Here is a 24,919-nt window from a genome sequence, read left to right as displayed (position 1 = left end):
CAGCTAGCAAATGTCCTTGAGATTGATTTGTCGCTTGTGAAGGTAGGCCTCAACTCCGTTTAATTGTATAAGAGAAAAGATTAACTGTTCTATTGCTCAACGTTTTCTCTTTCTCAACATTATTAAAATGCAGCCTGCTGATAGAAGGGTGTTTTTTTTCCCTCCCCCAGAATGCTGTTTCCATGTATTGCCGGCTAGGGTTTGCCCATAAAAAGGGTCAAGTAATAAACCTGGATAATCTTCATTCATCATGGCGGAACGTTCCCTCCATAAACAGGCTAAAGTAAGTATAAAAATACAATTTTACACTGGAAGCAGAAGAGGACAATTTTCTCAACTTCCTACCTCAGTTTTAATCTGTGTTGGTTTGAACATTTATCCAAACACTGTTCTGAAGAATCATAGTAGATAATAGTCAATAATATCCATAGAGCAAGGCTTCCCAACTTGGCAACTTAAGATGGCTGGCTGGAGAATTCTGGGAGTTGAAGTCCAGGCGTCTTAAAGTTGCTAAGGTTGAGAAACACTGGCTTGGAGGATTATGTATATGAGAGCTGTACAGTGTTTTAGATTCCGTTGCAAAAAACTGCTTCAGGAAATCTGGAGGTAGAAAAGTAGCTCACATTTGCAACTTTTAAAATGAGCTATATCTTTTCCCCCTGAATTGTACAGTGGCCCTGTGTGGCTGTGATCCCAGAAAAAGACCTTAAATTGCAGTCAGGTGATAGCTTTATATCCTTCTAAAAGCTCTTGATCGTTTTGGAATCGAAGTATTTCTAAAAGGTGGACTGATATTTTGCTTTTCCACCAACAGATCAGTAGATGGTGTTCAAGGCAGGCCACAAACTAGCTGATAAAAGTTAAACATAATAATGCTGTTGAAATATAATTACGATATGTGCTAAGAAACAAATACCAAATATGGTATCTATTTATCTATCTATCTATCCAGTGGTAGGTTCTAACCAGTTTTACCACCAGTTCGCATCGTGCACGCGCTTTGCGTGCAATCGCCACGCATGTGCTCACTTTACTCACACGTGTGCCAAACTTGCGCTTTGCGCAAGTGCATTTAGTAAAAAAACAGCTGAGGCATGGCAATCCACTCTGCCACGCCTTACAGCTGAGCTAAAAACAAAAGAAATAAAGGTAGGTATAGTACAGGGGCTGTGGGGGAGGGCCCAACTGATGTTTGGAGTGAACCGGTTCACTCTCCTATCAAGATTTCCACTACCGGCTCTCCCGAACCGGGGAAAACCTCTAACAACCCACCTTTCTCCCCCCCCTCTCTCCCTCCCTCCCTCTCCCTCCCTCCCTCCCTCCCTCCCTCTTTATCAGCCAAAAACCCAGTGAGCCAACCAAGGCCCCCTTGCCTGAATTAAAATATTGATGCCTGCCTGCAAAAGAAGCCACTCTGCCTTTCCTGGCAAATATTTCTACCTGAGTTTTTTTTTTTCCCAAGTGCTCTCCATTCAAATTCAAGTCCTTACAACGGCACTGAAAAAAGTAACCGATGACCGTTTTTCGGTGACTTACAACCGTTGCAATATCCCCATGGTCACGTGATCAGAATTCAGATGCTTGTTCACAGTTATGACTGCTGCAGTATCCTGGGGTCAAGTGATCCCCTTTTGTGACCTTCTGACAAGCAGTCAGTGGCAAGCCAGATTCAGTTAACAACCATGTGACTTAACAACTGCAGTGATTCACTTACCAGCTGTGGCGAGAAAGGTTGTAAAATGGGGCAACACTCACTTAACAACTGTCTCACTTAGCAACAGAAATGTTGGGCTGAGTTGTTGTCAAGTCGTATTCTCTTGCTGGTTGTCCTAACATCAATCTAATGAAATTTTGGGTAAGGTGAAAATTAAGGAACTGCCACTTTAAAGAAAAACTTGGCTAAATTACTGTAATCTTACTGTGAAACGTGGCAAGAAAAATAGCACAGACCCTTACAGATTGCATTCCGGCATCCTCAAATTTTGTCTCTTGGGCATATAAAAGTGCTTTTTTTTTTCCTTTTTAAGGGGCTTGTGTCCTTTGCAAATTCCTAGTAAATGTCTCTTTGATTAACAAATCCTAACTTCAATTACAGATGCAGTTTGATTTTATAATGAAATCAGCACAATACAGGGTCTAATCCTATACACGGCTACAAATAAAAGCCTTTGAATTCAATGGAGCCTCGTTAAACATTTCAAGCACACAGCTAAAAGGGCTGCCACTCACTGTCACACAAAAAAAAAGCACCTTTTTAAATCTTTCCATTTCCAAATTTTTGTTCTATCACAGGCGTCAGAATCCCTTCACAAAACAAATAAATCTTTCCTTTTCACTGATTAAAACCAGTTCCCTAGAGAAGTCTAATTTAACCTGTGGGTTCGGTGATAGTAAGCTAGAAGCTTGGGCAGTGAACGTCGGGACTGTGAAGCCTCAAAATGTAACTCAAATCTTTGCCGAGAGCTTGTGGACTTCTAGAACAGTATGCTATTTTGAGATGACAGTTCTGCCCAGTTTCACAACCTCAGTTATTCAGATCAGTTGCTGGGGCACAGCGATGGGAGGGATCTGCTGTCCTCAGATCCTGTTTGTAGACTCTGCGGGAGGCAGACGCTTGACTTACAAGCGTTCCAGATTAGGAAGTCTTGTGATCCGATCTAATAAGGCTCTTCCTATGACATGTTTTTCCCCTGGTCAGAACATCGTTGGACCCACAGAAGATGCTGTTATCCTGGGAGAGTGGAGAAAGCAGGAGTCCTGTCCAAGAGGCTGGCTCTTCTGCCACCGATACAGATACTAACAGTCAAGATGACCAAGGTGAGCAATTTAGGTGCTGACTGCAGTTGCAGTTCATATCATTCCGTGCAGGGGTGGGCTTCAAAAATTTTAACAAGGGGTTGTCTGCCCAGTTGCTGGGTGGGCATGGCCATGGTGGGTGGGCATGGCCATGGTGGGTGTGGCGTAGTCGGTCTCCTGCACCACAGCAGGGGGGGGCGTTTTTGCCCTCCCCGGGCTCTGGAGGCTTTCCTTGATCCTCCAGGAGGGCCTCCCCAGGCTCCGGAGGCCCTCTGGAGGCTGGAAATGGGCCCGTTTCCAGCCTTCCCAAACTTCCAGTAGGCCCATTTTTTGTCCTCCCCTAGCGTCCGTGCATACCCTGCACTTACCTGCATCCAAAACAGGCCGTGTGGGGACTCCTGAGAGGGGCGGGGCAGGATGGGAGGGGCCAGCCAGGAGTGGGATTTGGGGATTCGAACTGCACAGAATCTTAGCTAGAGTTTCTTGCGAACCCCCAGCAGCCCACCCCTGATTCTGTGCCTCTCATTAGTAGGCCTGGCATCTTCTGATCTCTGCTGGCAACGTATTACAGGGATTCTTTTTCACTTACTTCAGGAATTGCAATGGTTTGTTTCAAACATGCTAGTCTCACTGTGTTAGAGCCTTCTCTGTGGGGGCACCTACAGTCTGGAACGAGCTCCGACCGGAGATACGGAGGATCCCAGATCTGCGCACCTTCCGCCGCGCGCTTAAAACGTTTTTATTCCATCAAGCTGGCCTGGCCTAAATCTTCTCCTTTTTAAAATTTTAAAATTTAAATTTTAAATACTAATTTTAATTTGTTTAATTATGGGATATTTTTAAAATTGAGCCAAATTGTTTAATCTGTTTTAATTTATTTTAAATTTTGTATTCTTGTGTTTTATCCTTTGGCTGTTCACCGCCCTGAGTCCTTCGGGAGAAGGGTGGTATAGAAATCTAATAAAATAAATAAACGTGAGGAAGAAAACCTAGCAGTGAAGGGGAAGCCACTGATCATTTGTGGATGAATCTCCTTGTATTCTTTTAAGGAGAAGATTCCATCCTTATCTCATGCTAAACCACTACATTTGTAGAACTGCAGGAAGGATATGTCTTGTCATATCTCCAAGGAAATGTGGCTTTTGTGGGAGTTCTTTAGGTTATTCAAGGCACCTTACCCAAACAAAAGAACACTCAGTGTAGTCTCTCTGCTGCCTAATGTAGTCCGAATTGCTCACAGATATTGTGATTGTGATACTCAGGATTTTCTATCAATTAAATTTCTTGCCTTGATATTTTTCACAGCCTATTCGTATTTCAGAGGACCTGAGCCAATAGCTATTAGATACGGCCTTACGGCCTTATTCACTATCATGTTTGGTGCTTAAATATTATACAGATAGAACCTCAACTTATGATCACAATTTATTTATTTATTTTATTTATTTATTTGTTTCAATTTCTATACCGCCCTTCTCCAAAGAGGACTCAGGGCAGTGAACAGCCAAAGTAAAAACAACATACAAAATTTAAAAACAGTTTAAAATAATTAAATATTTTGGCCATAAATTAAAACAATCCAATTTAAAATCAATTAAAAAATTTAACTCAAATTTATCTTAACCCAACAATTGGGACCAGAATGTCCATTGCTAAGCAAGATAGTTGCTAAGTGAGTTGAATTTTAGGATCTTTTTTTTTTTTTGCTGTGATTGTTAACTGAATCACTGAAGTTGTTAAGCGAAACGCATAGTGGTTAAGCTGTTATTAAGACTTTGCTTGTCAGAAAGACAAGATTTCAGATTGAGATCACATGATCCCAAAATGCCACAAACATTGCCATGTGCCCATATTTTGAACACATGACCATAGGGTTGCTGTAACACAGGGCTGTCAAACTCCCGGCCTGTGGGCTGGGTCCGTCACATGCAGGGGTGGGTTCTACTTACCTTTACTACTGGTTTGCAACAGGGCCACGCACACTTCTGCGCATGTACAGAAGCTTCCTAATGACGTTGGGGTCAGTGGGCAGATCTGCCGGTTTTACTACTGGTTCTATAGAACCGGTTCGAACTGGGGGCAACCCACCACTGGTCATGCGCTGGCCACACCCAGTTTAGTGAAGGGGAAAAAAGTCCTGATACATCATGTGACAACGACGTGACGACATGAGTTTGACACTCCTGCTGTAACACTCATAAGTATGACGATCAGTCATTAGTCCCTTTTTTACAGTGCCTTTGCAACTTCGGACAGTCACTAAACAAATGGTTGTAAATTGACTGTTGGAAGTAAGTTGTAAGATACCTGTAGTATTCCAGGCTTTAATTGCAAGAATGACACAAACCTACAGTGACATCATAGCACATCAGCTGATTTGGAGCATATCCCAATGGCAGGTGGGTGAGGGCAGTAGAGGGCGGTTCGCACAATTTGGCAAGCTGTCCATCACAGCACCCCAACTAGGTGGTGAGTTCAACAATAAGATAGGCAATTCTGATTAGTGGAATTCTGTTTTGATTGGTTTGATTTTTTTTTGTTTTGCTTTCCAAGGTGACACAGCCAGTGTGAACAGCTTAAGTCTGTCTACCGCACACATGAAGAGGATAGCATTCCTCTTTGATTCAACTCTGACTGCCTTTTTAATGATGGGGAATCTTTCGCCGGTAAGTTAACTTGCTCAATCTGATTGAACGCAACATGTTAAAGTGCTCTTGGATTGCTTTTATTTTAAACAGAATCATGGGTAAAGTCAATTTTAAAGCACTGATTTTCACAAACGGCATTCAAGAGGCATTTTTAATTTTATGTTCTTCTTGAGAACCCAGATTGTTGGGGGCCATATGCTGACTCTGTAAACCACTTAGAGGGCTGTAAAAGCATTATAAAGTGGTATATAAGTCTTAAGTGCTAGTGCTATTCCCGGTGCTTTTTACCTCGAAAATGAGTAACAACGCATTTTTGTCTTGCAGAATTTGAAAAGTCATGCAGTCACCATGTTCGAAGTGGGAAAACTGTCCGATGAGTCACTGGACAGTTTTCTGGTGGAACTTGAAAAGGTAAAAAAACCTGACCCTTATGATTGTGTTAAATTTATGTTTTACCGACAAAGAAATAAAGGGAGACTAGTATAGATCTATTTCAAGCTATTTAGCTCTCATCAGATAGCCATACCCTTCTGGGATTCAAACCCGGGCTGCCTACATATTAGGTAGATGTATTAACCTCTAAGCCACAGGCTCTCCTTGCTTTGTCGGCTATACCAGGAGAGAGATTAAGTGTTTTTTATCAGGGCATATGCTCTGTCCAGGGGTGAAATGCTCCCAGTTCGGACCGGTTCGCCCGATCCGGTAGCGATGGCAACGGGTGGTTCTGAGAACCGGTAGTAAAAATCCCTGCGCGCCCCCCCCATACCAGCTGAGCCTCACGATCATCAGAGGCTTTTTTTTTTTTTTTACTTTTAAAAGCATTTTTTCTATAACCTCTTATGCTGAAAAAATGCTTTTAAAAGTTTTTTTTAAAAAGCCTCTGATGATCTTTTTCAAAACATTTTTTTCTGCAACCTCTTCAGCCAAAGAGGTTATTAAAAAAAATGCTTTTAAAGCCTCTGACGATCCCAGCTGACTTGCCTGATCGGCAGAGGCTTTCTTTTTTTTTTTTTTTAAGCCTCTGATGATCCCAGCTGAGCTGTGGGATCATCAGAGGCTTTTTTTTTTTTACTTTTAAAAGCATTTTTTTCGGCCAAAGAGGTTGTAGAAAAAATTCTTTTAAAAATTTTAAAAAAAGCCTCTGATGATTGCGCAGCTCAGCTGGGCAATGGGGGAAGGGCGGGGATTTTTGCTACTGGTTCTCCGAACCATCTGCCTCCATCGCTACCGGATCAGGTGATCCGGTCCGAACCGGGAGCATTTCACCCCTAGTCCCGGGGCTCATGGGTTCACTTTTTACGACCTCCTGACAGGTGAGGTTAATGGGGGGCCGGATGCACTTAACAACCATGTTAACTAACTTAACCACTCCAATGAATCACTTAACAACTGTGGCAAGAAAGGTCACAAAATTAGGCAAAACTCACTTAACTGCTTAGCAACACAAACTCTGGACTCAGTTGGGGTCATAATTCAAGAACTACCTGTACCTTTCAGTTAATCAGATTTTTGTATCATCATTGCATTCTTCTCTTCTTGAGTGGTGCGGTGGCCTAGAATTGGAGCTCTCGCCTCACAATCAAGAAGGAGGCTGTGAGTTCGATCCTAGGTAGAGGCAGATATTTCTCTCTCTGGGCACAATGAGAATATATCGGCTGAACAAAGCTCCGCATTGGCGACAGGAAGGGCATCCGGCCAGTAGCCACCCAGCTCCATTCAGTTGCTCAAACTCCACCTTGCAAGGGATTATCAGGTCATTAAAAGAAGAGGATTGCATTCTTCTCTTCTTCACCGCCATCATCCTTACTTGCTTAAAAACCGATTTCAACTTTATGTAGCAGGGATGAACTTTTTATTCAAACCACCGAGGATCAGAGATAATCTGTGGCAAGCCACACAGCGCATGCAACCGAGGCAAACAGTGGCGGGGATCAGAAGCAGAGATGGCTGGAGACACCCCTTGTCTTCCTGACATGCTCCACTCTCTTTCCAAAGCAGCAGAATGCAGGGAAGGCATAGAGCAGTGATGGCGAACCTTTTCGGCACCGAGTGTTCAAACTGGAATGCACATGCATGCATGTGCATGTGCCGAAGTGCCGGAAACCCGAAGATCAGCTGGCCAGCGCGCATGCGCGTGCTGGCCAGCTGGTCTTCAGGTTTCCTGCACGCCAGCCAGCTGGTCTTCACATACCCTGGAGCACTGGAAACCTGAAGACCAGCTGGCTGGCATGCACAGGCCTGTTTTGGGGTAATTTTTTGGGCCATTTTCAGGCTGTTTTTCGGCGTTCCGGCACCCACAAAGACCAGCTGCCAATGGCGTGCATGGCCACAGAGAGGGCTCTGCGTGCCACCTCTGGCACGTGTGCCACATGTTCGCCATCACGGGCATAGAGATCTGTAACCAGGGGGGCTGAACAGATCTCTTGGAGAGGAGCTTTGAAATTAGGCTGGGAGACAGAAGGTTTGCACACCTCCTCTATCGGGATCCATTTATATAGATAAGCTTTCTGTCCATAGTCATATATAGCTATTTATATGCACTCAGGTGGCTCAGTGGCTAAGACGCTGAGCTTGTCGATCGAAAGGTCGTCAGTTCAGGGGTTCGAATCCCTAGTGTCGCGTTACAGAGTGAGCTCCCGTTCCTTGTCCCAGCTTCTGCCAACCTAGCATGTAAAAAATGCATGTAGAAAAACAGGGACCACCTTTGGTGGGAAGGTAACAGTGTTCCGTGCGCCTTTGGCATTTAGTCATGCCGGCCACATGGCCACAGAGACGTCTTTGGACAGCGCTGGCTCTTTGGCTTTGAAATGGAGATGAGCACCGCCCCCTAGAGTCGACTAGCACATATGTGCAAGGGGAACCTTTACCTTTATATGCACCCAAAGCTAACCTATAAAAATGGATCCAGAAGCATTAAGTAAAGTATTGAAATTTGCCTTCCATTTTTCATACAGTACAGTTTGCCCAAGTACTAGGAATATAATAGCTGCAAATATAATAAGGGGTTTTTTTTCCTTCAGAGTGTCAAAAGCAGCTGTGACATATTCCTAATCCTTGCGTTGGGAAGGTTGTGTAATACCTTAATTCAATTTGTTGTGGCAACCGCATTTGCGTAGATGGTACATATTTGTCTTCTCTTACTCAGGTTCAGAGTACAGGAGAGGGTGAAGCTCAAAGATACTTTGATCACGCTCTTACCCTGAGAAACACTATCCTGTTCCTGAGACACAATAAGGACCTCGTGGCTCAGGTTTCGCAGGCTGAGCAACCCACTAATGGTACAGTGAAAACATCTGTTTTAGTAGAAAGCTGTTATTTTATGTGCTCGGCGCTTACTTTCTTGTCGGGCAACTCTGTTCCAAATACGTGGTAATATCATTTGGGAGCAGAGAGTTGCTGGTGTGGTTTTTCTCTTCTAAAGATTAATTTTTGTGTGGTATTAAAATTGCAGGAAGAGTGGAACATAATCTACAGTAGCTAAGGCCAACTTCGTCTGTTCTCGTTAGTCCCCAAATAACGTTAAAGTTTATATCGCTTCCAGGACTTACCTAGCTGCAGTTGTCTGTGGGCATGGCTTGGTTGGGGGGGGGAGTAATGTGACTGGGTGGGCGTGGCCTTTTTTTTTTTTTTTTACTTTTAAAACCATTTTTTCTACAACCTCTTTGGCGAAGAGGTTATAAAAAAATGCTTTCAAAAGGCTCTGACGATCCCAGCTGAGTTGCCTGATCGGCAGAGACTTTTAAATGCCTCTGCCGATCAGGCAACTCAGCTGGGATCGTCAGAGGCATTTAAAAGAAAAAAAGCCTCTGCCGATCAGGCAACTCAGCTGGGATCGTCAGAGGCATTTAAAAGAAAAAAAGCCTCTGCCGATCAGGCAACTCAGCTGCGATCCTCAGAGGCATTTAAAAGAAAAAAAGCCTCTGCCGATCAGGCAACTCAGCTGGGATCCTCAGAGGCTTTTAAAAGTAACCTGAAGAGGTTGTAGAAAAAAATGCTTTTAAAAGCCTCTGAGGATCCCAGCTGAGCCGCACGATCATCAGAGGCTTTTTTTTTTTACTTTTAAAAGCATTTTTTCGGCCAAAGAGGTTGTAGAAAAAATGCTTTTAAAAGTAAAAAAAAAAGCCTCTGATGATTGTGCAGCTCAGCTGGGCATGGGGGGTGGGCAGGGATTTTTGCTACCTGTTCTCTGAACCACCCACCTCCATCGCTACCGGATCGGGCGATCCGATCCAAACCGAGAGCATTTCACCCTTGGTTCAAGCACTTTTGGGTTAACTGATGCAAGCAAAAAGGGCCTAAGAATTTATACAGATAGTTCTCGACTTACAGCAGTTCATTTAGCAACTGTTCAAACTTACAATGGCATTGAAAAAAGTGACTTATGACCGTTTTTCCACACTTAACAGCCATTGCAGCATTCCCCATGGTCACGTAATCAAAATTCAGATGCTTGGCAACAGACTCACATTTATGACAGTTTCAGTATCACCTTTTGCGACCTCCTGACAAGCAAAGTCGCTGGAGGAGCCAGATTCACTTAGCAACTGTGTCCCTAATTTAACAACTACATTGATTCACTTGACAGCTGTGGCAGGAACGGTCGTAAAATGGGTCGAATGTCACTTAACAAACATCTCACTGAACAACAGAAATTTGGTTCTCAATTGTGGTCGTAAGTCAAGGACTACCTGTAGTTTGTTCACCAAGAAATCTCCTTACCCATTCCAAACCTACCTAATGGTGTTCTTTTTAAAAAAACAAAACAAAAAAACCCCAAGTACTTAGATTCTGAGGAAGAGAGACCATCTAAATTTGTATTTTTCCTTCCTCTTTCCCTCTGCCCCTTTCATGTTCGTTTGCTATCTGTATTTGACATTGTTAATGTAGGTTTCCCTCTGGATTTACTACGTTGCGAAAGCTTGCTTGGCTTGGATCCTGCCACCTGCAGCAGAGTTTTGAACAAAAACTACACACTGCTTGTCTCCATGGCACCCCTCACCAATGAAATTCGACCTACCAGCAGCTGCACCCCCCAGGTAAGCAAGATCCTTAGAATAAATACCCGTAGTTTTTGGACGCACCAGAGTATAAGACGCAGTTTAGTTTTGGGAGAAGAAAATGGGGGAGTGGGGGGAATCTGCCTACCAGGTATTCATCTGGCTAGCATCCTTAGTCTGGTGAGCTTCAGCACATTAGTTTGCTGGTTTTGAGTGCACGCACATTCTTTTTATCCCCTGCTTGGGGATAAAAAACAGCTTCTAAACACAGCTGATCTTTGGAGAGAGAAGCAATGAGAAAAGCAGGCTAAGTGCGGAAGATCGTTAGTGCCTCGTTAGAGCTGAAAAAAAGCTTCGAAAAAGCTACATTCAGAGTATAAGATGCACCCAAATTTTCAGCCTCTTTTAGGGGCTGGGGAAGTGCATCTTATACGCCGAAAAATACGGTACATTTTTTTTAATTGCAAGGTCAAGCTGCAAGTACAGCACAACAAAATGCTGAGTACATTTAAAAAGTGTTTTGTTTCTCAACTTGTTCAGAGTTTCATGAAAGTCCGAAGGGGTTGAGAAACAAAAAAGTAAAATTTACTTAGCATAGTGTTGTGCTGTATTTGTACTGTATTGCCTTTTTTTTAAAAAAAAATCCCCCACAACTATTCATAGCCATTTATAAAAGTCTACAGTGTTTCTATTTTTAAAAAATATGCACCACTTAAAAAATCTGATTAGAACTTCCAAGTAAAAAAAAAAATTAGCCAAGAGATACCAAAAGATCTCTCATAATAAATACCCAAGAATTGACGCTTCCTGTGTATTTATTATGAGAGATCTTTTAGTATCTCTTGAGTGGTTTTTTTCTGCTTGGAAGCCCTAATCAGATTTTTAAAAAGTGTTTTTTAAAAATGTTTCAAAATGAGCATATTTTCTGTTCTTTAATAGATAACAATTCCAAAAGTCATGCTGAAAAAAAAACCCTGTTGGAATATAGGACTAATTCCCACAGTGGAAGAAGAGATATTAAAGATGATGCAGTTGTCAGAGATGGTGAAACTGACTGTTTTAATCCAAGAGAAGAATCTTATCTAGTTTTGTTTCTACTTGGAAACCACTTCTGGATTTTTTGCTTTAAATTGGAAAAAAAATGAAACTTTGATTTTAGGTGTTGATGATTAAAATGGATTTGTTGTTATAGAAATTGCTTGAAATGTCTAGAAATGTAAAGCAAAAAGGTTGAGGTGTAACTTTTTTGCATTCGACTGCAGTGAAAAAAAGTTGGAAGTTACTACTTTTTGTTCTTCCTTCCTTCCTTTCTTCCTTCCTTCCTCCCTCCCTTCCTCCCTCCCTTCACTTCCTTCCTTCCTCCCTTCGCTTCCTTCCCTCCCTTCCTTCCGTCTCTCCCTTCACTTCCTTCCTTCCTCTTTCCCCTTTTTATGTATTTTTATCTTATAATTAACATTTTTTTAAAAAAAAACACAAAATTGTCTGAGGACCACTGCAAATGCTGATGGCAGTGGCTCTATTCTTTCCTGCTGAGCAGAATTAGCTGCCCTGTCTGCTTTCATTCTGACTTCGGATGCCTTTTTCATCTTTTCACAGCATATTGGGCCAGCTATTCCAGAAGTGAGCTCTGTGTGGTTCAAGCTCTATATTTATCACATAACTGGACAGGGGCCTCCATCCCTGTTATTATCTAAAGGCACAAGGCTTCGAAAACTGCCAGATATATTTCAGGTAGGTGTTCCACATTTTCAGGGACAGAGAATCTTCTGAAATTGGGCCTCAGCTTCAGAACAACTCAACAACAGTTGCATGTGGAGTGAAACTGTAAAAGTTTGAAACAACTCTGAGCTCGGTTGTTTTCTTGCAAATGTTTCATTCTCCAAACTAGATAAAGTCATCAGTGCAGCCCCTGAGCTACAAATATTCTCCTTCATTGTAATGGTGAAATTGTTTCCAAGTCAACCCCTTTTTGAGTTAAAATTGGGCTCTTTTTACTCCCTTACTTCTTACCAAAATGACCTGTTCAGAATTCAAAATATTTTGCACCCCTTTGAGAAGTTATTGATGTTTGAAATCTAAGGGATTTCTAATTCATAGTAGAAGACAGGTGATTCCAGGGATAAACCAATATAATTAATCTAAGCCATTATCATTTCGCAAAAGAAGAAATCATTGCGTTTAGAGAACTTTTGAAAATGGGCTGAATCACTCTCTTTAGTGGTTTTGTTAGATAATATACACCTTTTTATATTTATTGTTACTGCTTTTTAATTAATAAAAAGAAAAAAGGCAAGACACAAAGCTAATAGTGATAACGATACATTCATTGTCCAAGAGTAGAAAAAACACATTAAAATGTTATATAATTAAATGAAATAATATGTCAAGAACATAAATGTCATAAACTCCTTGGAGGTAAGTGCAATCAGGACTTCATTGAGTGAAGGGAAGGCATACATTTATTTTTCAGTGCTGCAATTTCAGTTTTTTGACCATGGAGAATCTATTTACATTACTCAGTTATCAAATTCCATGTATTAGGTATGCTGTTCAAGAAAATATTATCCTCTGAGAATTTTAGCTTCTGTCACACAATCAACTACTTTCTCCCAAAACTTGTTAAGTAGAGAATTATTGTAAAAATGTGGTTTTAAAGAAGCATGATCCTTATCACATCTCCAACAAAGTGCTGTTTTTTGACAGTCCTTTTGCATCCAAATGTAATGGAGTCCAATACATTCTAAATATGATTTTTGGTTACATTAGCCATGATTTGAGATCCACTGACACACTTGCAGCAAAAGTTAAGACACTCTCCCGTTATCTAGAGAATATACCTCTGATTCTTTATATAACAAATTGATTTATTGATAACAAATTAGCTACAAAAAGAGATACACTTTCTGTATTATTACATTAAGCCTTTCACCAAAGATAGTGCCCAGGGAAATTATAAATATGGCATTAACAAATATATTACTTGAAAAAGTATGTATTAAATAAATACAGATCAGGTTTTGCATATTTTCTTTTCTCCCAACAAAGAGAAAAAGATTTAAGCCAGGTGACGAGGCTGAAAGGAGAACCAAGTAAAATTTGAATGGCAAAACGTGCAGAAAAATACAGATACTGAATAACACTATTGTAGATGGAAATATCTTGTTAATTGAGTCTTCATTTGTCTCTTTGAATTTGATTCCCAGGGCTACGACCGTTTATTAATAACATCTTGGGGTCACGATCCAGGAGTAGTCCCCACTTCGAATGTGCTTACGATGTTGAATGATGCTTTAACCCATTCTGCTGTCCTGATTCAGGTACGAAGACTTCTACAAAAACAGACTGAATAACTGACTCTGATTTTTTTGCCAGGGTAGAAGCAGAAAGATGAATAGGCAAAGAATGGCTGGTAGACTGTTCATTTAAGCGTAGCTTATTAAAATTCCTGGTCAGCAGTTTTTAATCATAGAATACAAAGGGTATCTTCCAGATGTGTTGGATTAGACACCAATTACATCAGATCAGCCAATACAACCTCTTCCACAAAGTTCAATTTTCAATGGATTGGGGGGGGGGGGGATCATCACATTGTTTTATATGACATTAACCACCAGGAGGCGCTGCATTACCACTTTTGTCTTTATTGGGAGTTGTCAGATGCAGGTAGCTAGATGTTACTGTGTGAAACTCCACTCGCAACCCTTCACACTTGAGAGGACTAGATATAAAACTAATTTTAGGAGTTTTGCAGGTCCGGGTGCTCAGCAATTGCAGGACAGGATATTTAGAAATGCTGGGTCTTAAAATTGGCTTATAAACCAGTATACAGACAAACATTTATTTCATTTGTACGGGTACTCCTCAACTTACGACCATTCAACTTAGTGACCATTGGAAATTACAATGACATTGAACAAAGTGATTTAGAGCCAGTCCTCATACACAATCATTGCAGCATTCCCATAGTCATATGATCAGAAATTGGGCACATGGCAAGTAGCATATATTTATGATGGTTGCAGTGCCCCTGGGTCATGTGATCGCCATCTGTGACTTTCCTAGCCAGCTTCCAACAAGCAAAGTCAACAGGGGGAGCCAGATTCACTTAACAACTGTGGGGATTCACTTAACGACAAGAGCAAAAGAGGTTGCAAAATTGGACTCAACTCATTTACCGTGTTTCTCCAAAAAGAAGGCCGGGTCTTATTTTCTTTTGATCCCTGAAAAACCGGCTAAGCCTTCTTTTTGGAGGGTTCCAGTTATTGACTCACATCGCGGCAGTGGCACTGACAGCCCCGCCCTGCTGGCCCACTTCTTCTGCAGCCGCTTGCCGCCACTCACACACATCGCCCCAGCCTCTGTTCTGCCTTCAGATGCCTGTCGGAAGGCATCTGCAGCCAATAACAGCTCTGGATCGATCCGGAGCTCTGTTATTGGCTGCAGATAAGAGATGCCAGCAGGCATCTGAAGGTGAAACGAAGGCCAGGGCGACGCATGTGAATGGTGGCAATCGGCCACAAAAGAAGGCGAGGCAGGTGTCACGGTGTGCAAGGCCTGGTAAGTAGGGCAGCTCCACCCCGCCATCCCCACCCTAGCTTATTTTTTAACGGTGTGCCTTGCCCCACCCCCTGAACCCCAGGGTGGGCGGGGTCTTAATTAGGGCTAATTTTGTGGGTGGGGTTTAATTTGATCGCATGCGCTCAAAAACATGATAGGGCTTCTTTTCAAGGTGGGTCGTCTTTTTGGAGAAACATGGTAGCAACCACCTTGCTTAGTGATGGACTTTCCAGTCCCAACTGGGGTCATAAATCGAGGATTACCTGTTTTTCTAAGATGTCCTAAACGTTCCTATCCTACCTGTATTTTATCCTAGCAACCCCTTTGTAAGATAGCGCTGAGAGAGAATGACAGGCCCAGGGTCCTTGGGAACTTTATGGGCATAGAGAGAGTTGTCCCTGGACCTCCCCAGCCTTAACCCAACAACTCTTACCAATATTCCAAAATCACAAAGCGATGGAGAACGCAGAACCGAAAGTTGTCAGAAGGCTGCCAATCTTTTACCTTACTGTACCTCTTGGCATTTAGGGACATGGCATACACGGCATGGGGGAAACTCTCCATATTCCATTTCCACTTGATGAAGCAGAACAACAAGGAGGTAAGATGGATTGATTGATTGATTGATTGATTGATGATTGATTGTTCACACGTAATTAAATCAAGACAGAATTTTGTTTCTATCACTTCATGCTTCTAGGAAGCAGCCTTAGACTTCAAGTCTAGAGACTTCTGCAAAGTCTTGTATCCTGAGAGGAAAGCCTGTTTACCATCAATAATTGTTTTTTTTTTATTAAAAGTTTTGATCGCACATTTTCTTTCCCTAAGAAAGTACTGTAAACTGAACAAAACAAAAACAGAAACCCCAAATATGAAAAGACACTGTGAGCACATCAAATCCCAAACTTGAACATTATATCAGCATTCAATAATTCTCCAAATCTTTATATCCTCCTGTTATCGTCCATGGTTTAATGTAGTAAACGGATTTAATATACTCTTTTGGGGGGGGGGGGTTATGTCTAGATTTCTCTCGTCTCAACATGGGTGTCCATAAAGCACTGAAGATGTTGAGGGAAAAGATGGATCTGCAGCACTTCTGCGGCTACATCACCATGTTGAACCCTTTCAGTCACCCCGTGAAGAGGAAGCTGAGTGATGCGTCTGAGGAAAAAGGTTGGTCCTGGGTTGTCAAATTGGGTAGGGTTGTTTGTTTGTTTTTTTAAATTGAATTTGTGGGCATTCTTGCAAGTGGTGAAAAGAGATCGGAATGGTAGCAAGATTCTTCTTTCTTTGTTAAGACGTATTCAACTAAGAAACATATTCCAGAACCTTACATCCAGAGCAGTAATGGAATTCAAATTTTTTTTACTACCAGTTCTGTGGGCGTGGCTTGGTGGGCGTGGTGTGGCTTGATGGGCATGGCTCGGTAGGCGTGACAGGGGAAGGATACTGCAAAATCTCCATTCCCACCCCACTCCAGAGGAAGGATATTGCAAAATCTCCATTCCTACACCACTCTGGGGCCAACCAGAGGTGGTATTTACCGGTTCTCCAAACTACTCGAAATTTCCACTACCGGTTCTCCAGAACCTGCTGAATAGCACCCCAATCCAGACCGTTTAGTTACAGCAAATGCAGTTCATCTGCATGTTGTTGTTTTAATCCAGGGGCGTCAAACTCAATTTCATTGAGGGTCACATCAGGGTTGTGTTTGACCTCGGGGGGGGGGCTGGGGGCGTGGCCTGGGTGGGCATTGATAACAAGGCTCTTGTTTTTGGCCGCAATGGCCTCCTACAGCCCTCTGCCAGTGAAAACGGAGCTCAGAGGGGCCGGCACAGCCAAAAACGGAGCCCAAGAGGACTGTGCGCAGCTCTCCCAAGCTCTGTTTTCGCTGGCAGAGGCACCGCGGGCTGGTCCTTCGCTGTTTCCAGGGCGGCCCCGCAGGCCAGATCTTAAGTACCCTGCAAGCAGATGCGGGCCATGGCCTTTGAATTTGACACCTCTGTTTTAACCATTCAGTCGTGTCTAACTCTTGATGACTTTATAGGCAAGTGCTCTCCACGCTAACCGGTCAAGGACAGCATCTTTCAGTTGTTGAATGCCCATTTTTGGGTCAGTTTTTGATGTTCTCAAGCCAGCAGGTTGTTTGCTTGCCCCTTTTTCTTGTTCCACTACTAACCATTCCTAGCATCATTGCCTTCTCCAATGAATTTGCACGCATGATGTGGCCAAAGTAAATCAGACGTAGTCTTGTGATTTTGGCTTGTAGTGATGTTTCTGATTTTATACGATTCAGCACCTCTGTTCGTTGCTCTGGCTGTCCATAATATATGCCATAATTCACGTCAGCATCACAGTGCAAAGGCATCAATTTATCTTCAATCAGTCGTTCTTGGTGCCCAGCTCTCACATCCATCCATCGTTATAGGGAAGACTAACCAGCTTTTTGTATTTACTGTATATCAGTCTTTCTGCTTTTCCAGATCTTATTCCTGTTAACCACTGCAGTGCGACCTAAGGTTATCCAGTGATTAATTTCAGGAAAAGAAGTGCCATTGTGAGCAATTTTTGATCCGAGGAAGATATATGTCTATAATTTTAAGTGCTGATTTTCTTCTTCAGGTGAGCCAGAACTTGCCCTGGGCTCAGATGTAAACGGAAGCACAGAATCCTTTGAAATGGTCATTGAAGAGCCTTACGTAGATCCTGCTGCTAAACAAAGCCCAGAAGGTAATCTCATCAAAATGGAGAAGACTCAGGGGTGAAATGCTACTGGTTCGGGTGAACCGGTAGTAACAAAATGCTTCAGGTTCACCCAAACCGGTATTTCCGACGATCAGCTGGGCGACGATCAGCTGTGACACGTGATTTATATTAACTAGAATCGTCAGATTTCCTGCTTTCTACCTAATCTCCCCCCCCGCCCCCGCCCCCCGCTGTTCTACTTACCTTTGCAAGACTCGGAAGGCTTCAAAATGTTCCGTTTAGAGCTGTGCGAGCGTGCCTCACACCTAAGCGCACGCTCAGTAGCAGACTCACAGAACCAGTAGCAGACTTCAGAGGATTTCACCGCTGAGAAGACTTTATTATTAGGACACGGAGAACCTTAATTGGCATTACACTGTAGTCCATGATGTTCTCTGCAATCTGTGGGTAATTTATAACAGTCACACACACACACACACACACACACACAACTTTTTGAGCACCAGGAACCAGTTCCGTGGAGAGAGGTTTTTCCATGGACCAAAGAGGGTGTGGTTTTGCATGTTGCCTGCATCCCACAGATGAGGCTTCGCTTGTTTGCGCAACCTGGTTGTTTCTATGCAGTGGAGTGTTGCCAGTCCATGGACCAGGGGTTGGGGGCCCTTGAGCTATAATGAGAAGCAGAAGTTCCAGTCGTAGATTGGTTGGGCTTTGTGGTAGAAGAAATGACAGAAGGAGAAAGGGCCACATTGAAGAGTTAGTCCTCGACTTACAACAGTGCTTTGAGTGACCATTCAAAGTTACCAACAGCACTGAAAAAAATGACTTAGGATTGTTTTTCACATTTGCAACTGTTGCAGCATCCCTATGACCTGGCAACTGACTTGTACTTATGACGGTTGGAGCGTCCCAGGGTCCTGTGATCCCCTTTTGCGGCCTCCTTACAAGCAAAGTCAATGGGGAAGCCAGTTCCACTTAACAACCTTAACAACTGTTGTTATTCACTTTACAACTGTGGCAAGACAGGTCATAAAATGAGCCAAAACCCGGTTAACAAGTGTCTCCCTTAGCAACAGAAATGTTGGGCTCGCTTGTGGTCGTAAGTCGAGGGCTACCTGTACAAGAGGAAGAGATCATTACTGCATCATCATCATCGTTGTTGTGCGGTCATTACTCATTACTAACAATGTAATTTGAAGGTTCCTAAATTCACAAAAATAGGGATGCGGTGGCTCAGTGGCTAAGACGCTGAGCTTGTCGATTGAAAGTTCGGCAGTTCAGCTGTTCGAATCCCTAGTGCCACATAACGGGATGAGCTCCCGTTACTTGTCCCAGCTTCTGCCAACCTAGCAGTTCGAAAGCACGTAAAAAATGCAAGTAGAAAAATAGGGACCACCTTTGGTGGGAAGGTAACAGCGTTCCGTGCGCCTTTGGTGTTTAGTCATGCCGGCCACATGACCACGGAGACATCTTCAGACAGCGCTGGCTCTACGGCTTTGAAACGGAGATGAGCACCGCCCCCTAGAGTCGGGAATGACTAGCACATATGTGCGAGGGGAACCTTTAGCTTTAGCTTTAAATTCACAAAGGTGTTTAAAAAGTCATGAATGTTGGCAGCTGAAGTCCCTTCCACTTTGCCCTCTCTTGGTATCTTTTCAGTCCCTACCACAGAACTGGAGTGGGTTCCCCTGGAACTGAGCTTCGGAATCCCACTGTTCAGCTCAGACCTCAACCGAAAAGTCTGTCGGAAGATCGCCAGCCATGGATTATGCAGCAGAGAGAGGTGAGGCTTGGTTGGATTATACCGAAAAAAAAAATAAAGCAAATTAGCGTTCGGTTATCAGATACGGCACGTGACCCTGACGCTTTTTCTGTTGTCTTTTGGCAGCCTTCAAAAACTGTTACATTCCAGCAGAAAACTTTCCCTGCAGGTCCTTAGTTTTGTTCATTCATTCCAGGTAAATGCACTAAGAACCTATTCATTTATTTATATGCTGATCAACTCCCAGCCACTCCGGGCGGTTTACAAATTTCTGTCAGGATTTTGCATCTGGGCTGATGGATGATTAGTCTTTGTCAGGAGCTGAAATGGGAGCATATATCTCATGATCTTTTGACTGTGGAGATTCCCAGTCATCCAGGTTGTCCCAAAGGTCCTTTTTTTCAAGAGGCAACTGGGCTTTTCTTGTTTTTTATTTTGAAGACGTTTCGCTTCTCATCCAAGAAGCTTCTTCAGCTCTGACTGGAGGGTGGGGAATGGAAGAATTTCTACTCCTTGAAGACAGCTGGTCATTTGCATCCTTTTTAGAGGGTCGTTGAAGCACTTATCTATCCTTAGGGTCACCTGAGTAGTGCTCCTGGTTCCTGTAGTCTGCAATTTTTTCTCTGGAAATCAGTTCATACTCCCACACCATTTGAAGGGTATCCACCTCAAATCGGATAGCTAAAAGTCTATAGAGATTTTCAGACATCCAGATCATGGTTGTCCCAAAGGTGCTTTTTTAGGAGGCAACTGGACTTCCTTGTTTTTGAAGATGTCTTTGAAGACGTTTCGCTTCTCATTCAGTAAGCTTCTCCAGCTCTGACTGGATGGTGAGGAATGGAAGGATTTATACTCCTTGCAGACAGCTGGTCATTTGCATCCTTTTAGAGAGTCGTTGAGGCCACCTGGAGGTTTATCTGTGTCCTCATGGTCACCTGAGTGGTGCAAGTGGGTGTGGAGCCTTCTTGGAACTGCTGAAAGGACTGTGGTGTAGACAGATGATGTCTCCCCTTCTGTCAAAGAGGCCATCTATGTCAAAATTGAATAGCCCTCTCTCAACAGGGGGGGAAGCATATGGCATACAACCAGTGGTGGAATTCAATTTTTTTTACTACCGGTTCTGTGGGCGTGGTCTGGTGGGCATGGTGTGGCTTAGTGGGTGTGGCAGGGGAAGGATACTGCAAAATCTCCATTCCCATCCCACTCCAGGGGAAGGATACTGCAAAATCCCCATTCCCACCCCACTCGGGGGCCAGCCAGAGGTGGTATTTGCTGGTTCTCCGAACTACTCAAAACTTCTCCAGAACCTGTCCGAACCTGCTGAATTTCACCTCTTCATACAACAGTCATTCAATGAATGGTTGTAAGATGAGGACCACCTGTAGCCAAACTGGAATCCTATTGAACCCTGTGCCCCCTTCTTCTCCTTTAGGAAAACATTTCAACCGTGGAGTTGCTTTCAGAGGCCAGTTTTTCTTCTTCTGCGTCAAGTTTACTTTCTCCTCTAACTTCTGCCGACGCTGGGGTTCCGCTGCCTGCCAAGAATCTCATGTTTAAGGATGGCGTGTTATCGGAATGGAGTGGACGTTCTCCTTCCTCAGTCCTAATTGCAGCCATGCCCCCAGAACACGTAAAGTAGCATGGCCATCACAACTTGCCTTTGGACTCCTGGTAATCAACTGCATTCAACTCAATAGTGCCAATCTTCTGAAACTTGTGATGCTGTCACAACACACATTCCCCTGCAGTGAAGGTGTTAATAAAGGGTGCGATGTTACATTTCAATGGGGGGAGGGGAGGAGGAAGAGGCATTTGGTCTCCCTGTTTCTTGCATGTTCTGCCAAAACGAAAAAGCTTTTGTTCATCGTTGGCCTGTCTCTTTATCTCAAGACTATCAATCTTTTCATTATTATTTTTTTTAACAGACCGTCCCCTTCCGAAGCTTTCTGATCATTGATTGAATTTCTATGCTGTCGCAAGGGATAATAGCAATTTTATATATATATTAGTAATGCTGACCTTAAATTTGCCTGATTCTTTTGTATTACAATAATACGTAAACAGCTAAAACAGTTTTCGATGTTAGAAAGGCACAAATTATACTCAAATAATGCTCCGTGTCTGTGTCGGTGATTCTGGCAATGCTCTTGAGGACTAGCAGTACAAGCGACTATCGCCAACCTAGTCTATTAACTACCTGATTAAAAACAATGGTGGGAAGATTTTGGCACCGAAACATAGATGCTGTTTTGTACTGGATTTTAATCTGAAATTTTGTGAACATCTGCCGATGCCGCATGGGAAAACATTAAGCGATTTGATTAATATTCTCCTTTCTAACTAAAAAAAACCACTCGCACGCAGGCACGTCATTGTAGAGTTAGCTATGCAAAAAGTTTTACACATGATGGATTTCAGCCTATAAGTCCTCCGTTGGTGCGAATTCATCATCCCATCTGGAATTTGTCTTTGGAAAGCGCCAAACAAGCATCCCAAAAGCTGAACCCGGAAAATTTGACTCTGTTCCCTTGGGTTTTCAAGCACACTTCATCGGGCAGCTTGGGGGGGAAAAAAAAGAAAAGTTAGGTGAAAAGGTCTGACTTGACAAAGATAGGCAACAAGCTTTTTCGACAAAACCTTTGGAAAATGTAACGACGATATTCCGTGTTGTCGAAGGCGGCATAGGAAAAGCTTTCAGTGAATTCTGTTCAGGGGTAACCGAGACTTTCAAGGAAAAGGCCAAACTCAAGAAAACATTTACCTACCATGTAGGAATAGGCAGATAGAGGGAGATACTAGAGCTATAAGCAAGGTATTAAAAAGGAAGGCAAGTCTGGTATAGAATTGGGAAGCTTTGAGGATAACCCTCCTGTGGGATTTCCTAATGCACCCGAACAAACTGTCCATACAGATCGCCTTTCTCTACGGCTTTCACTCGTTTCAGAGGAATAGATGTTTTAGTGGATGGCCACAGCAGTTGAGGTGCTTTGTTCATTATTTAAACCGTTAATGGAAATGATTCGTGCGGGAGTCTTTCTAGAGAATATCAGTGTTCCCTTCCTAGAAGGGCAAGAGAAAATGCGCACAGTGTTGTTTGATAATTTAGTTTTGTAGGGTCGATAACACATTCTGTAATGCAGATCTGCTCACTTCAGGATCTTCTCGGCGGTTGCAGAGTCTAAAAAAACGCAGCTGTAAGAAGTTAGGGGTTGGAATTGTTTCCTAATATCATTGTGGCCTAAAGTTGAACGATCCAGGGCTTTGCAGGAAGGCTGGCTGGTTTCTTTAACTGGATTTCTTTTTTTCTTTCTTTCTTTCTTCCTTTTTAATGCAAATCAGCTGGCTCGAATGGTGGAGATGTTTGAGGGACCAAGAATTTAGAGAGCACTTATTTGACATTCCAGGAGGATATAGCAGGAAATGTTTTTTTTTCTTCTTAAAAGGATTTGCTGTCCATATTTTAAAAATTAGAACTTGGGTCGTTGGATATTGTTTGTTTCTTTTTTTCCCCCTTCCCTCCCTCCCTCGCACAGTCACACAAAGACACAAACACAGAGACATAATCCCCTTCCATTTCCATTCCACCAATTCTGATTCTATTCTTCTGAAGAGCAAGAATTGACAAAATTTGTATAAAGAGCCCTATTTTTATCAAGCTTTCGTTTGTCAGCATTTTATACCCTCCTTCCCCCTCTTCATATTAGGATAGAGCTTTGATATTATAGTTAACACGCAGCTTCACCTAAAAATGTAATTTATCACCCACCATGTCAGTACTTCAAATACCACAGTTGTTACTTAAGAGCTTTCTAACCGAGAAGGGGAAAAAAAATAGGAAGAGGGTAAATATGAAGATTGATTGTAGTTCAGAAGCCAGTTATTGTTGGGAAGCCAAATGATTTAGGAAGGGGCACCATTTAGGAAGCAGGCCCATTTCTGGGCATAAGCATCAGCTTATTATGTTGAAATCTTCAGGCTGAAGACTCTCTCATGGAGATAATTGGATATCTTCTGGGTTCCTTCCAGATTCTATTACAACCATCCCTAGTGACTTGCCCACTCTGAATTGCCCTCCTTCAAGGCTCCTGTGAACCCTATTTGCCACCCTGCTTTTGGTTTCAATATACAGTTACAGTGTGTAGAAGTGAGGGGTCCTTGGGCCTCTCTGAGCCTGCTTGTTTTCATTACCCAAACTAGGTGACTGATGCCATTACCCAGTTGGGTAATGAAACGTCTGCAAGAAAACAAGCAAGCTCAGAGAGCACCAAGGACCCTTCATTTCAACCCTCAGGCTTCTTATTTGATTCCCAGATGTCGGATAATGCATTCCCTAATTATTATTATTTTTTTAGTCTTATAATTAATTAAAGTTTCCATAAAACTACTGGTAGGCCAGCTGCCTTTTTGGATGCAGTTATGCAAGGCATGAGAATCCAGAAAGGTAACACTTAAGCTAGATACGAAGGAGGTGCTGAATGGTGAATAATGGCTATATTATATAAGGGGTCCTGGATGGGTCATTCTAAGCCAAGCCTTTGCTTCACTGACCCTTCTATAACAGAAAACAGAAATATACAAAGCAGAGCCTTAATTTGTCATTTTGTGCGTGTGTTTTTATGTGTGCTTGTGCTATATTTTAGGGGGTTTTTTTGAATGATGATTTAAATATACTGTGAACAAAGGCAAAATTTTAACATCTGTGGAATCCATTATTTTTTTAAAAATCTGTTTTTTTCCCCCAGCAGCTTTTACTTGTCCAGAATCAAGTTAGTAATATTTTAGGCCATAACATTTCATGGTTTGTCTTTGTGCTTCATTATTAAGATGTAATCTGCTTTTTGAATTTAGAGTAAACGAGGCATCCAGAAACAATGTTTTTATTGGACTTGCTCTAAGAGTTTCTCCAGAATGTGTTTTATTGCAATGATTCTTTTTTTATACACAACCTCTTCTCTCAGCTACCTAATCATCTAAATTGTTCCTTTTGATAATCCTGTTATTTTTCTTTGCATTTCCTCAGTTTTTAATGCTGCTTGTATTTTGGAAGGTTTTAAAACACAGGACAGTAACAACCAACGAAGCAATCCAGTTTCTTTCTTCCTAACCCGATTTAGACCATATACAGTGAAATGTACAAATGCTGGAATTCAGTTAACTTATTGGAACATGTAACATAAATGTTTACAAATAAAATTGTGTTGCTAGTCTGGAACTTTTGCGGATGCCTATTTCTGAGATTTGAGCATTTTGACAGTAGATGAATTTACATGTACCAAGTAGTCTTCAACTCAAAACCATTCATTTAGTGACCATTTGAAGTTACAAAAGCACTGAAAAAAAGTGACATGACTGTTTTTCACACTTATGACCATTGCAGCATCCCCATGGCCATGTGATCGAAATTCAGATACTGGGCAACTGGCATGGATTTAGGACGGTTGCATTATGAT

General features: G+C 42.5%; 1 protein-coding gene across 2 annotated transcripts in view; it reads left to right on the top strand.

Moving 5' to 3' along the window:
* FAM91A1 (family with sequence similarity 91 member A1) overlaps nucleotides 1–24,681 on the top strand; it is a 42,943-nt gene extending 18,262 nt beyond the window's left edge. For both annotated transcript variants that reach the window (XM_060681847.2, XM_060681848.2), the window contains exons 10-24: nucleotides 4–42; nucleotides 171–283; nucleotides 2,699–2,817; nucleotides 5,350–5,462; nucleotides 5,769–5,855; nucleotides 8,590–8,722; nucleotides 10,332–10,480; nucleotides 12,038–12,172; nucleotides 13,645–13,758; nucleotides 15,527–15,599; nucleotides 16,025–16,174; nucleotides 17,624–17,731; nucleotides 19,367–19,490; nucleotides 19,596–19,665; nucleotides 20,902–24,681. In XM_060681847.2, the coding sequence (XP_060537830.1) occupies nucleotides 4–42; nucleotides 171–283; nucleotides 2,699–2,817; nucleotides 5,350–5,462; nucleotides 5,769–5,855; nucleotides 8,590–8,722; nucleotides 10,332–10,480; nucleotides 12,038–12,172; nucleotides 13,645–13,758; nucleotides 15,527–15,599; nucleotides 16,025–16,174; nucleotides 17,624–17,731; nucleotides 19,367–19,490; nucleotides 19,596–19,665; nucleotides 20,902–21,108 (1,734 nt within the window). In that variant the 3' untranslated portion in view covers nucleotides 21,109–24,681. The remainder of the gene's footprint in view (nucleotides 1–3; nucleotides 43–170; nucleotides 284–2,698; nucleotides 2,818–5,349; nucleotides 5,463–5,768; nucleotides 5,856–8,589; nucleotides 8,723–10,331; nucleotides 10,481–12,037; nucleotides 12,173–13,644; nucleotides 13,759–15,526; nucleotides 15,600–16,024; nucleotides 16,175–17,623; nucleotides 17,732–19,366; nucleotides 19,491–19,595; nucleotides 19,666–20,901) is intronic.
* The last annotated feature ends 238 nt before the right edge of the window (nucleotides 24,682–24,919 follow it).

The sequence above is a fragment of the Pantherophis guttatus genome, chromosome 3 (assembly GCF_059756535.1).
Source record: "Pantherophis guttatus breed Tessera chromosome 3, ASM5975653v1, whole genome shotgun sequence".
NCBI classification, from domain to species: Eukaryota; Metazoa; Chordata; class Lepidosauria; order Squamata; family Colubridae; genus Pantherophis; species Pantherophis guttatus.
The sequence above is the reverse complement of the archived record's forward strand: the minus strand, read 5'-3'. Positions and strand labels throughout refer to the sequence as shown.